The sequence below is a fragment of the Amborella trichopoda genome, chromosome 10, assembly GCF_054954075.1.
Source record: "Amborella trichopoda isolate Santa Cruz 75 chromosome 10, AtrichopodaSantaCruz75HAP2 v2.0, whole genome shotgun sequence".
NCBI classification, from domain to species: domain Eukaryota; kingdom Viridiplantae; phylum Streptophyta; class Magnoliopsida; order Amborellales; family Amborellaceae; genus Amborella; species Amborella trichopoda.
Window position 1 is genome coordinate 9411048 of NC_142345.1, and position 15158 is coordinate 9426205.

Genomic DNA, 15158 nt, shown 5'->3' on the forward strand with positions numbered 1-15158 from the left:
CATGACAACGATTTCAAAAATTTCAGTTGGAAAAAATATCCCCGATGCGAGTCTTAGGGGAATTCGAAAATTCATATTCATATTAAGCAGCTTTTGTAGGGTCCCAAGTATAGTTTGGGCTGAGTCTACAAGGGACATAACCAAGTCTGGACAAGTTGTAATACAAAAATGTAGAACCCTAACTTTCAATGGAGGGTGTAAATGTACAAGAAGCTCCCATGGAAGCACAGTATATTTGCTAGCTTAACACTTATTTTTAATAAAGGAAGAACGTTCCAACTCCCATCACTGGATTTCATCGAAGTTATCGAAGTCCGCTCAAATTCGAAGCCAAAATCCTGTTTATAAAATGAAGTTCAAAAGTTGGTAATGTGGCATTAAGGAGACTCATGGAGAAGACAATCCTGGTGTTGCATATTTCTAAGTTATTATGCTTATTATTAGTATTATTGTTGCTATTGAAATTGATTGAATTTGTGGTAAAAGTGTGGTGGGTTCCTCTTAAGATAAGCAGATTGATGGAGAAGCAGGGAATTAGAGGACCCCCATACAAATTTCTCCATGGAAACAACAAGGAAGTGGAGCTGATGATGAGGGAAGCAATTGCAAAACCAATGGATCTCTCTCATGACACCTTTTCAAAAGTCCAGCCTTACATATACACTTGGACCAAAATCTATGGTAATCGCTCTATTGGATACAAAAGAAATACTAAAGCAAACAAAAGAAATATCAACCCAGTTATTCTCGTTTAGGTTTCTATTCCCACTGACGCATTTGAAATCCACTAACTATTTATTTCAAAAACGGGTAGGGTCCTATATTCCCCACATCTATCCAAAACGAAAAACACGACAACTATCTACAATGTTGCTCAACTATGATTGATGATTTTGGGTTTCTTTGAATAATTGCAGGGGATACTTTTTTGAGCTGGGTAGGCCCAAAACCTCAGCTATTTATCAGAGAGCCAGAGCTAATAAAGGAGATACTCAACAACAAGAGTTGGGACTACCGAAAACCAGACCGAAATCCAATAATCGAAAAGCTATTGGGAGATGGGCTCGCGTCCACTAACATACAGAAGAAATGGGCTTTCCACCGTAAGATGGCCAACAAGGCCTTTAATGCCGAATGCCTCAAGGTAATAAATCCCTTTGTCTACCATTAATTCAAATCCATAGAGACTTTATATTAAAGTACCTCATGGATTTTTGGGGACATTTTGAGAGAGAGAGAGAAAGAGGGGTGACATCTCCTATCAACAAGTATCCCCTGATCTTCAACTCCCAAATTTTAGGGCTGGAAATGAACCGGGTGGCTGGCCAAGCCCGATTGGCCCAGTCCTAAAATATAGGGCTTGGGGCACAAAACATGGCCGGAGGGCTGCTCTTGGGCTGGCCACCATAGCAATGATCGGACCGCCTAGTCCAGCCTTGTGGTTTCCTTTATTTTTATTTTTTTAATTTCTCTTTTTTTACTCTGCCTAGCATGGCCCTGATTGAGCCGTGGCCACTTTGGCCCGTTCTGGGCATGGCTGGACCAGAGCCAATCCTATAGGGGCCCAGGTCTGGCCGGCCCGTCACCAAGCCGACTCCCATTACACAACATAAGCCATGGTAGGAGAATCATCACATTATCATCCAATAAAAGTTTGGATGATGATCAAGAGGGAGAAAGGGGAAGGGCATGGTAGTTCTCATTCTATCTCCATCGTAGTCCAACCTATAGATTGGATCCTCGTGGTCCTCACTGCTAGGACCTTTCCAAAGTCGCTACGACAGAGGAGTACATATAGCACTACTCCATTTCATATTTTTTTTAGCAATTTTGAATTTTTGAGCTATAAAACTTTTTTTTATTGCTTAAGAGAAAGATTTGAAAAAAAAGGATCGGTGATCCAGATCATTTATCCCAAAAACTGGATCGGGTCAGTCGATTGGTGATTTGGATCGAAGAATTGACCAGATCTCCAAGATTTAGCCTTAAAAAATTTCCAAAAATTACTAAAATTATTATACATATTGCTATTTGAGTTTGAAGAAAAAATAAGAGTAATGCATTATGAATTTCCATTATAATATAAAAATAAGTGAATATTGAAATACTGTTTCTTATTTAAATGCGTGTTGATCAAGTTTTGGTTTTTTTTTCAACCAGTTATTTCATTAGGCTTTTTCTCTTTCTCTCTTTAGAGATTGACAAGGGCGGACATGGTGGTTGTATTTCATTATTCCAATTTTTTTTTAGAGCTTTTTGAAAGCAAACAACCTCATGTTTGAATTAATTGAATCATTTCCAAAGTTTTGCTTCATGATTACTATTCAAATAAAATAAAATAAAATCCTCTCCAAATATCAGGAAAAGTTGCCTATTTTTAACCTTAACACTATAAAAAGAAGGCGCTACCTTATAGATGTTTTCGTTACGAGTAGGTACAAAAGACAGAAGCACATCATTGTCGGGCATTTAAACTCTCACCTCCAAATGTCCCTGAAGATGCCCACTATATGAAATTTAGCAAGCAAAACGTATATGTTGTAATCAAATAGATTTAAGATATGATAATTAGTATCGAAAAAAATACAGAATTTAGAAATATGAATTTATAATCATATTTTAATAAAATAAATTTACAATTATTTTTTAATAAAATTAGATAAATTATTTTTTAATAAAATTAAAACATTAAATAAATAAAGTTATGCTTGCAACGAAGAATAATAGATGTTCTAGGACCCAATTTATTTATTTTAGGATCTTGAAGTCTAACATATGCAAGACAATCCCACACTTTGAAAAAATTCAAAGAAGGTTTTTTATCCAACTAAAGCTTATAAGGGATCTTATCACTCTTTTTATATGGAATTCTATTCAAAATAAAACATGCAGATAATAAAGCTTTAGCGCACAAATTTCATGGAAAATAAAAAGGGATAACCATTGCATTTACTATTTCACCTAAAGTCCTAATTTTTCTTTCCTCTAGTCACATTTTGTTGAGGGCTATAAGGAACAGTTACTTGATGAATAATGCCATTATTTTCACATAATTCATTAAAGTTATTTGATAAATATTCTCCTCATCTATCAGTTTTAATAATTTTGATTTTCTTGCTAAGTTTATTTTCAACTTCCGCTCATAAAATTTTAAATTTTTTAAAAGCCTCATCTTTATGTTTAGGCAAATAAACATAAGAAAATCTAAAAAAATCATCAATAAAAGTAATAAAATATCTTTTTCCTCCTCTAGTTAGAACATTATTTAGATCACATACATCACTATCTATTAGTTCTAGCAATTCACTATTTCTTTCATTTAAGGAAATGATTTTCTAGCAATTTTAGCTTATACACATAATTCACATTTTTCTTTAGTTACTTCATCACATTTAGAAATTAATCCTAATTTAACCAAATATTTAATAGAAGCAAAATTAAGATGTCCTAGTCCATATATTATAAGAAGTCACAATATATGCAAAAGACATTCATTTCATTAACAAGATCAAATTTAAACATCACATCACATGAATATCCCTTGCCAACAAATACACTATTTATAGTCTTGATGAGTTTGTTAGATCCAATGATCATTTTAAAGCTCTTCTTGTTCAAGATATATCCTGAAACAAGGTTTCTTCTCATGTCAGGTACGTAGTACATATTTTATAAGGTGAGTACCTTGCCTAAACTCAACTTTAGATCCACCGTACCCTTTCAAAGAATATTTGCTATAGCTTGGGTTCCAAGTTGAACTGAGTTACAGTCACCCACTGGTTCGAAAGTCTTAAACATGTCTCGATTGTTAGACACATGAATGGTAGCGCCGATATCGACCCACCATCCATTGTCTTTATCAATCATGTTTACTTTAGTTACAATAGCTACAAATTTTTTGCCAATGGTCAAGTTCACTTAGTTTCCAGGCCTTTTGAGCCTTTTCCAGTGTCGACACTCTCTTAAATAGTGTCCCCGTTTTCCACATACATAACAAGTGGCTTTCTTTTTATTTTTGTTGATAATAGACTTTTGGTCTTTATAATTTTCATTGTGGACCTTATAAAAAAAAGGCTTCTTGTTAAATGGAGCATTTGATTTTTGCTCAATAAGGTTTGCCTTGGAGTGAAAATATATTGATTCATCTTTCTTTTCCCTAAGTCTATTCTCTTATTCAATTCGAAGATATCTTCGAAGTTGTACCAAATCAAGATCAACTTTCTGGTGTTTCATATTCTTTTGGTACTCTCTCCAAGATAGGGGTAACTTATGAATTATTGAGCCTATTAGGAAATATTCATCTAAAAAAATACCATAATCTTTAAGTTCATTGGCTACAAGCTGCAACTTATATACTTGAGAGAGAGTATATGCATATTTTCAATGAATTTAAAATCTAAAAAATTAGAGGTCATAAATCTTTTGTTACCAGACTCTTCCATGAGGTACTTGGTTTCAAGTAGTTTCCATAGCTCTCCCGCCATGCCAATAGAGGCATACATGTCATAGATCGGGTCCATCATAGCATTTAGGATAGAGAAAGAGAGAGAAAGAGAAAGAGGAGAAAGAGAGAAAAAGAGGAAGAGAGAAAAAGGAGAAAGAGAGAGAAAGAGGAGAAAGAGAGAGAAATCGCGAAGGAGGGAGAGAGATCGTGAAGAAGAGATAGAAAGAGAGAGGATGCCGTGGGATTGGGAGAGAGAGAGAGAGAGGAATTTGTGAAGAGGGATAACATAGAGAAATACATTTATTTCTAAAATTTCTCAATATCTATCAACCGTCAAATCCCCTTAATTTTCTCTAGAATATTGTTAGATACGTTCCATACGTGAGTCTCCCTCTCATATTTCTCCTAAAATATCTCAATTCTCTACTCTATTGTGTGTTTTTCTTTGCTTAAAAAGTGGCAAGACAATCAAAATTCATAAAGGAATCTATGTACTTATCTCTCTCTCTCTCTAAAGGATAATTAAGTTCTCTCTCTTTCTCACTCCCCCTAAAGATGGGAAATGTGACTTACGTACTTACCTCTCTCTCTTTCTCTCTCTCTATAAAGAATGAGTACCAAATCTCTCTTTTTCTCTCCTCCCCTAAAGATCGGGAATGGGACGTACACAATAATGTAGTATAGATAATAATCATGTAGTATAGATAATGAAACCACATTTCTAGAAAACCATATTTGTGGTATTTGTTTGGCTTCAAATTTTGCTCGCACACTCTCTTAATCCTAATAATAAATCTCTAAAAATGTTATATTCAATTTGCACCCTAGATATAGTCAAAATGAGTCCTCTCCAATAATAAATTTAGACCTCTATTTAGTAAATTTCAAGATCTAGGTCTTTACAAACTTGCAATTGATTTTTTTTTTTTTCAATATTGTTAACCTAATGACAATAAAGCTATCTAAAAATTTTGGAAAGAAAAAAAATTCCTTTGAGGCTTATATCTAAGCATCTCACTAAAATGGATGACCTATATTAATTGGGTAAAGAAAATTGGGCAAAGAAAATTGGGCAAAGAAAACACTTTCTAAGGTGCGCTTTCAAATTCATTTTTTCTCGATTGATAACTAGAATGAAAAGAGTATATATTTAACAATTACGGTCAAATAAATGGGCCTAGCATGGTTTTTAAAGATTATTTCATTGCATGAAATTACTCCATATATATATATATATATATATATATATATATATATATATATATATATATATATATATATATATATATATATATATATATATATGGGAAAAGTTGTGAATAACCCACTAGCTCATATTAACATATGAGCCCGACGGTCCAGATTAAATCTTGGCCAATCTGACGATCACGGATGTCTAATGGTGTTTGAATTTTTTTTTTTTTTACAGATCCAAATCACTTGATATTTTAGGTGTGTGTTCTTCTCATCAAGGCGCACATAATAAAAATATAAAAACAATTATTTGTGAAAAACAAAATGATCAAAATACCCCCAAAACTTTTCAAAGGTATTTTAATCAATTTATTTCATGTAAAATATTTTTTTGATATTTTTCTAAGATTCACTTATTTTTTATGAACACACATTTAAAATTTCAAGTGATTTGGATCTGTAGAAAAATAACTAAAATTCAAATACTACCGGACATCCGTAATCATTAGATTGGCTCAGAATCAATCTGGGATGTTAGGCTCATATGTTCATATGAGCTAGTGGGCTAATCCTAAATATATATATATATATATATATATATATATATATATATATATATATATATATATATATATATATATATATATAATACTATGCAACGCCTATAAGCGAAAATGAACAGTGATTTTGCCTACCCCCATCACCGTCCAAAGTTCATCGCACAGTCACGATTATCTGGTAGTATTTTATTTTTCATTTGTTTTCTACAAATTGAAATGACCTGAAATTTGGAACATTTGTTCATAAAAAATAGTGGAATCTTCGAAAAACATAAAAAAAATATTTTACATGAAAATAATTGATCAAAATACCCCTAAAAATTTTGGGGCTATTTTGTTCAAATTGTTTTCACAGGTAATTGTTTTTATATTTTTATTAGATGCGCCTCAGTAATATGTTAGATGAGCCTCAGTAATATGTACATACTCTCAAAATTTCTGGTCATTCCGATTTGTAGAAAAAAAATAAAAAATGAAACACTACCAGATAATCGTGAATGTGCGATGAAATTTGGACGGTGATGAGGGTAGGTGAAATCACTATTTATTTTCGCCTATAGGCGTTGGAAAGAATTTTCCATATATATATATATATATATTCACACTCTAGAGTAATTTAGCATGGTACTCAACAAATTTTGGACACTTCATCATTTACTTTTGATACAAGGTAGTCACAACAATCATTTCTATTGGATGTGAAATTCAGTGGCTGCAATTATTCCGTTGACCAAGCCAAAACATCAAAATAAACTTTCTCAATGTTTGTGATATATCCAAGCTATTAAATTAGACATCAAATAGTTGTAGGGAATTGTGACTACCTTGTATCAAAGATAAATGGTCTCATTCAAATTTTAAGAGTCTATTATTCAAAAATAGGAGAATCTAATAAAAACACAAAATAAATAATTTATAATATATAAATTGATTAAAATACCCCCAAAACGTTTTAAAAGTATTTTGGTCAATCATTATTTTGCAAATTATTTTTTAAATATTTTTATTAGGTGTGGCTTGATGAGAAGATTGAACGTCTAAAATTTCAAACGATTTGGATTTGTAGAAAAAAATAAAAATTCAAATAAGAAAGAAGTTTATGACCGTAAGTTCGGCTCATCTTTAATCTGGGTCATTTGCTGACACTTTAGCCGTCATCCCATGGATATATATATATATATATATATATATATATATATATATATATATATATATATATATATATATATATATATATATAGATATGGAAAAAGCTTGGGTAAACCCACTAGCTCACAAGAAAAAATAAGCCCAACGGTCTAGATTGAATTTGGGCTGATTTGAATATTACGGATGTTCGATAGTGTTTGAATTTTAACTTTTTTCTACAAATTCCAATCACCTAAAATTTTAGGCATGTGTTCTTCTCATCAAGCCGCACTTAATGAAAATATTAAAAAATAATTCGCAAAAATAAAATTTACCACAATACCCCTGTAAAGGTTTGGATGTATTTTAGTCAATTTATTTCATGTAAAATATTTTTTTGATATTTTTTGAAGATTCATATAGCATAGAATATTTATTCTTCCCTTACCATCTAGCCGTCCAATTTTGATCAAGAGAGCCACTCACCGTTTGATCTTAGATCTGACATCTCAAATTATTTTATCTTTAGTTTTTTTATACAAATTGTATAAATATAAAATTTGGTACGTGTTATATTCTCATTGGGGTGCACCTATAAAAATTATTAAAAATAATTTTTCAATAAAATATAATGACCAAAATGCGCTTGGAAACTTTCACAGGTATTTTGATCATTTTATTTTATTGAAAATAATTTTTTTATATTTTTTGTACGTGTGAGTTTAATGGGGATTAGACATCCAACATTTGGTGTCAAAATATTTTATAAAAAAAATTAAAAATAAGATAGTGTAAAGACGTAACATTGTGATTGGGGCAATCTTAGCCGTCCATTTAGAATGGACGATTGGATAAGGGGAAGTATATAAGTTTTATGCTGTAGAGGAAGCATAAAAAGCTCGCATATATATATATATATATATATATATATATATATATATATATATATATATATATATATATATATATATATATATATATATATATATATATATATATATATATATATATAAGGATAGTCTAAACTTCACAACCCTTCAAATTACAAAGGTTAAAGATAGAGAGAGTTGTGAAGGGTGGATTTACTAATTTTGTAGTCTATTTTTTTAAAAAACTTACTTTTTGTGATATCTTCATCAGTAAATAATGACAGTTTTGTAAATATTACTGCAGTACAAGTTTTTGTCATCTCCATAAAAAGGTAAAGTTAAAATTTTTACTAAAAGACAAAGACACTGAACAAATAAAATTCCAGGACACTAACTTCCAAAATGCCATTATACTTTTGTAAAAATTCTAAATTTGCCATTAAACATTTGTAAAAATTCCAAATTTGCCATTACTTAATAGTTAAGTTGTTGATTCTAGACAAACCCATATATATAGTAAACATGACTTAAGAGGGATATGAATGTATACTGTGAATATGAAAATTATGCGTAAGGATAAAAATTAAGCAGTCAATCATGAACACCCGCTAGTATTAGTACATGTTAGATTGGTCGAACCCCCACAATACATGGTCCGGGATATCTTTGATCTCAAACTACTACATTCATCATCACTAATATTAACGGCCATGTATACAATGAGACCATTTGCTTTTGATATAAGGAGGTCGCAATCATCATTGATTGTTAGATATGAAATTGGGTAGCTGAGGATGCATCATTGTTTAGTCAGAGTCCAAAATAAAATTTCTCGAATGTTATGACATACTTTTATCTATTGGATTTCACATCTAATAGCCAAAAGTAATTGTGACCTCGTGCCAAGAATAAATGGTCTCATGTTATAGAATTCTAAAATTAAATCCCAAGTAGTTTCCAAAAATGATCCAAGTCAGACATAGTAAACAAATTATTTTAGAGGCTTTAGAGTTTAGGCCACTCGTTTTATGGACTCAAAAGAGTCCAAGATTGTAAAGGCCCAAAATATCCATTTTTTTTTTTTAAAAAAGAAAAAAGGAAAAAGAAAAAAGGAATGTTAACAAGTTGTGTAAAAGATGATCAAGAAAAATTGCACATCAAATGCCCAATGTGCAAAGTCAGGCTGGACCACACTATTGCCCACATACCTTTTAAAACGTTTCCACTAAATTGTTGGATTAATGGTGGATACTTAAATAATGCCTAAATTTAGCCCAATATTTTATTTTTCTTTTTTCTTGGCTGTAGGATATGTTTTCAGAAATGGTGAAGAGTACAGAGGAGATGCTAGGAAGATGGAGAGAAAGTGATGGCCGGGAGATTGAAATTTCGAGTGAACTAAGGGTCTTGACACAAGATATAATTTCAAGGACAGCATTTGGTAGCAATTATTTAGAGGGCCAAGAATTGTTCAACTTGTTTTCAAAGATGGCAATTCTAGTCTCTTCAAATGTTCGAAAAATCACATTTCCTGGCAGTGGGTAAGATACTATTATCCCTCATCTTACTTTTGAACTCTTTGTGGGACAAATCCTGTCAAAACATTATTGTTAAATTTCTGCCTCACGATACAATCAAATGAATTTTGAAGGAATGAAACGATGTCCATTTTTTCCAAGAAGAAATGGAATGAAAATTTGTTGGGATATTTGAAACAAGAGGGATAGTTGAAAGTGAAAATGGACGACGTGAACTAGCACAATACGTATAGTTCAGAATTTTCTTTTGCAATACCAAATGGAATACTTATATATGTACAAGAAATACAATTATAACTCAAATGAAAAAGAAAAAAATATAATATTAGGGCTCTCATTTGTTGCCAGCTTCCAAACAATTTCTCATTACATAAGTAAAATTGTATCAAGGAACAAAAAAAACATAAGAAAGAATAAAACAATAAATTGTACAAAAAGATTATCTCTAATGGACTTTATACATCCCACACTAGGTCTCCTCCACTAGGCATACATGAATCTTAGTAAATGGGAAGCTTGGCTAAACCCTCTAGTCAACATATGGGAGCATATATGAGCATGAGATTAGATCCTTTTTCTCTAAGTATATGGGCATATCGCCCATTCTTATCAAGCCTCCTAGGGGCATGAACCCTTTCTTATTTTTCTATGTCTATGACAAAGGGAAGAGTAGGGTGAAAGGGTGGTGTGCCACCAATGTGGGAGAGAGAGAGACAGAGAGAAAGCTTTAGGTTAGGGTATAGAGATTTGACCCCCCAAAGAGATGTATTTATAATATTGAAGCTAGGGTTTGGGATTTAGGGTTTAGTTATCTGTATGGAACTTCAATTTTGACTATTGTTTATAAGTGACCTATTCTTAGCCATAAAATTGTTAGATCAGCCATCATGATCAAATGAAAGGTGCTAGAATTATCCTTCATCCTTCAAAGGGTCTACCAACATTGGCTCAGTGGGAAGATATGTAATCTCTCTCTCTCTCTCTCTCTCTCTCTCTCTCTTTCTCTCCCTCTCTCTCTCTCTCTCTCTTTCTCTTTCTCTCTCTCTTTTTCTTTCTCTCTCTCTCTCTCTCTCTCCAAGACCTACTTCATTCCAAATGTGATAGTAGTAAAACTTGATATGCTTAGACCTTTATGAAATTGTGGCTCCTTAGCATCACAAATTGTGGCTCCTTAGCATTACAAACTGTGGTTTGATTATCGCAGAAGATCTTTATATATGTGTATTGCATGGTCTCGAACTGTAGTTGGTTAAGAAACTTCTTTATGATACAACCTCCTTGGCGGCTATACAACATGACACATATTCTGATTCCATGGTAGATAATGCTACAACATCCTGTTTCATTGATTTACATCGCCTCCACCAAGCATGGACACATATCCAGATATGGATTTCAAATCATCCGGGGCCCCTCAATAATTCGCATCAGTATACCCTTGAACATCAATTTCTGATCCCCCACTATATGTGAGCGATATATTTTAGCTCTTTCAGATATCTAAGAACTCTGTTAACTGCCTTCCAATGTTCAATTCTTGGATTGCATTGGAACCATCTAGTTATGCTCATGGCAAAGGACAAGTCCAGTCTTGTTCCTGATATGGCATATATTAGAGATCCTATTGTGGTGCGATATTCTTTCCATGACCTTTTTCTCATTATCATCATTAAGGCACACTTGCGGGCTATGTTTTGTCTTCTTATCAATAAGGGTAGATATGAGTTTACACTTATCCATTTCAAACATTTCTAGTACTCTTTTATAATAGGTTGGCTAGGAAAGTTGAATGGTTTGATTTGCTCTATTTCTTGTTATCTTGAAGTCCAATACATATGAAGTTTTTCCCAAGTATTTCATATCAAAGTATCATAAAATCAATTCTGTTGTTCCACGCAAGGGCCATTGTACAACTAACTATTAGCATATCATCCACATAAAGCGATATGAACATGACATCACTCCCACTTACCTTGCTATAAATGAAGTAGTCTTGCTCATTCAAGGTGAACCTGTCTTAAATAAGGTTTTGTGAAGTTTGATGTACTATTATCGCGATGCTTGTTTAAGGCCACAAAAGGATTTACAAAGTTTACAAACTAGGTTCTCCATTTCTTTATCTAATGGATGGAGATTTTGCAACTAGAGAGAAGGTTTCATCATCGTCAATCCCCTCCTTCTGGGTGAACCCTTTAGCTACTAGTCTAGTCTTATATTTTCTAGTTTCCCCTCTGAATTTAAGTTTTTCTTGAAGACTCATTTGTATCCAATAGGCTTCTGGTTATACGGTAGAGATACTAGTTCCCGGACATGGTTTGTGTTTTGGAATTGTATTCCTCATTCATGGCTTCTACCCAATGTTTTTTTCAGGATAGGTTGTGGCTCCTTTGCATTTGGTTGGATCTTAATTTTTTTCGTCCCCAACTCTTTCGTAATATTTCCCCAGGTAGGTAAAGAACTCGGGTTTTCTGATACAGTTGCTTCTCTTAAAAGGTTGCAGTTCGGGTTCTTGAGACACAAACTTATCACTAATCAATTCGTAGAGGTCAGCCTTCTTGTGACCAGTCTTTGCTTCAAGGAACTCGTCCTCATAGAAGTGGGTGTCTTTCTTTTCAATGATAGCCAAATTCTCAAGGTTTTAGCTGAATTCTCAAGGTTGTAGAATGTATACCCCTTATCGTGGTTTGGGTAACCAATTAAGAAGCGTTTAATGGTCTTGGGATCAAGGTTGATCATATTTTGGTATGGGATTAAATATGGGTAGAACAACCCCACACTCTTAAATGCTCAAGGGACAAATCATGAATAGTGAATATTTTATGAGGAGTTGGAGGAGTAGCTTCAATGGGTGTGAGGTTGAGAATATATCCTACTGCTAGTAATGCTTCTCCGTAAAACTCAATGGAGAGCTTTCCATGCCCTATCATACTTCTCACCATCTCTACCAAGGTCCTATTCCGTCTCTTAGCTACCACATTTTGTTAAGGTGTGTATGGTATGGTTTATTGATGTATAATTTCTGGCACTACACATAAATCCTTGAATAGTTGTGAGGAGTATTCATCGCTCCTATGTCCTCAGTACTTTTATATTTCTTAAATCGGTACGGAGCTTCAGATTTTGAGTACAATAGGTAAATATGGCCAAATTGCTAGTTGTCACCAATAAATGTTATGAGGCATCTTTTATGGCTCGTAGTTGCCACATTCATGAGTCTGCATGTGTCACTATGGATGATTTCTAAAACATTAGAAATATTTTGTGCACCAATGGAGAGTTTTCTTATCATTTTTCCTTTCACGCATGATCCACACACTTTGGATAGATCAACCCTTTGTAAGTTTTCAAGAGCCGATCTTTCATTTATCTTTCCATTCTTTAGTAACTTATGTTCCCTAATCACATGTGCCATAAGCATCATTCTCATAAGTGGGAGACAAAATATAAGTAATTTCTTCCTTTCTTCCTATATTTCATTAGAAACCAGGCCATCCTTGAGAAGACCGATCATAACAATTTCACCAAAATTCTTGATTGTCAACTTTTAATAGAGAAAGTGGTGACATACCTTGCCTTAATCAATGTAGGGACCGAAACCGAACAATTTCTCATTTCAGGAGGTTAAAGTGTTTGTTTTCGGACCATAGTCTTTCCATTCTTCATTTGTAGCACATTGTCCCCAGTGACAGAATTTCGGTCTTTTGGTTTCCTCCCATAAAGATATGTTGCTCACCGGACCCCACAAGTTTAAAGTTAAGGTATCCATCTTTGTTATTTTCCATGTGCCACCAAAGTCAAAGCACCAAGATGCACCATTGGAGATAGCTAGCATGCTCTTAAAAATACACAGGCATGTTCCCTATTACTGGCATTGTTTCTATTGAACCTGCGTTTTTAACAATGTGACTAATCTTTTTGCAGACAAAGCATTGTCTTTTATGTTTTGCGGGCTTAAACTTTTCTTGTTCTCCGTCTTCCTATTTCACCTTTCTTCATAATGCCTTTTATTATTAAATTTCCCTTTCCCCTTGTTTGGTTTGAATAGGGTTTTGTGTTTACCATATGCACCGAATATTTTGGTGCCTGTGCATCGCGCACATTCTCTCTCCTCCTCAATTCTTTGTAGGGTCACGAGCTCCTCTATCCTTGGAATAGTCTCTCTAGCAGAAAAATAGGTCACAAATGCCTCCCATGAGGTGGGGAGATTATATATAAGGTGAACCACTTTCATATGGAGCAGTCACTCTAGCAGCAAAATAGGTTACAAATACCTCCCATGTGGGGGGAAAAGTATATATATAAGTTGAACCACTTGCATATGTCCATTGGACCGCATGTCAATCGTCTGCAATTCATGAACCAAGGCTCTGGAAGTGTGAACATTTTCGGTGATCTTTCCTCCTTCGGGAATCTCTAAATTGTGGTATCATTTCATTGTAAGAGTCTTTCTCATGAAGGATGGATCAACAAATTATTTCTCCAGCATCTCATAGATAGTGGTTTTGATGGTCTCATTATCTATATAGCGTAAGACTTGTGCATAACCATGAGTAGGATATGCCTAGGAATCATATATTTGTACTCCAACTCGGCATATGCATCTCTTATAGCCTAAGATGCATTCCCTCTAGAATGTGATGGTGGAGCCTCAGTGATGATCAAATACAAGCCTGCCTCATAGATCACATAGCGGATCTTGCGCTTCCACGAGGAATAGTTTGTTCCATCGAACCGTTCGGTGTTTAAAATTTCAGCCATAAAATTTTTGGCTGTCATGCTTCCTTGTCCCAAGAATACAAAATTGAAAAAGGAAATAAAATATCGGTAGCAAGAAACCCTTTTTATGATACCAATGAAAGTGGACAATGTGAACCAGCTAGAACTCTTACATATGTCCAAGAAAAGCAATTATAATTCAACTAAATAAGAGAAAACATTATTTAGATTTTCACTTGCTACCACCTTCCAAAACCTTTCTTATTACATAAGAAAAATTATATCATTGGAGATTCAGAACAAGAAAAGCACAATAAAGCATAAAAATAGATAATATGTCAAAAGATTACATCTAATGGAATATATATACCCCACGCCGGGTCTTCTACACCAAAGATACACGAGATCTTGGTCTTTCTTGAATCTCAACAAGTAGGAAGCGTGTCAAAACCCTCTAATCAAAATATGAGAGCATGTATGAGCATGAGATGGGATCTTGTTTCTCTAAGTATATCGGTGTATCCTCCAATCTTATCAAACTACCTAGGTACGTGCCCCCTTTCTTATTTTTGTTAGAGAATATGAGAGAGAGAAGAGTAGGGAGAGAGGGTGGGTTGCCACCTATGAAGAAGAGGGAGAGACAGAGAACTCTAGGCTAGGGTGTGGAGATTTGACCCAACAAAGAGATGTATTTATCATAGTCGTTTGG

The 15158-nt window shown here is 33.7% G+C and overlaps 1 protein-coding gene across 1 annotated transcript in view; it reads left to right on the forward strand.

Moving 5' to 3' along the window:
- Positions 1-385: 385 nt before the first annotated feature.
- LOC110008278 (cytochrome P450 CYP749A22) overlaps positions 386-15158 on the forward strand; it is a 31633-nt gene continuing 16860 nt past the window's right edge. Inside the window, exons 1-3 of the mRNA XM_020674864.2 lie at positions 386-681; positions 918-1144; positions 9504-9736. Coding sequence (XP_020530523.2) covers positions 390-681; positions 918-1144; positions 9504-9736 — 752 coding nt within the window. The 5' untranslated portion in view covers positions 386-389. The remainder of the gene's footprint in view (positions 682-917; positions 1145-9503; positions 9737-15158) is intronic.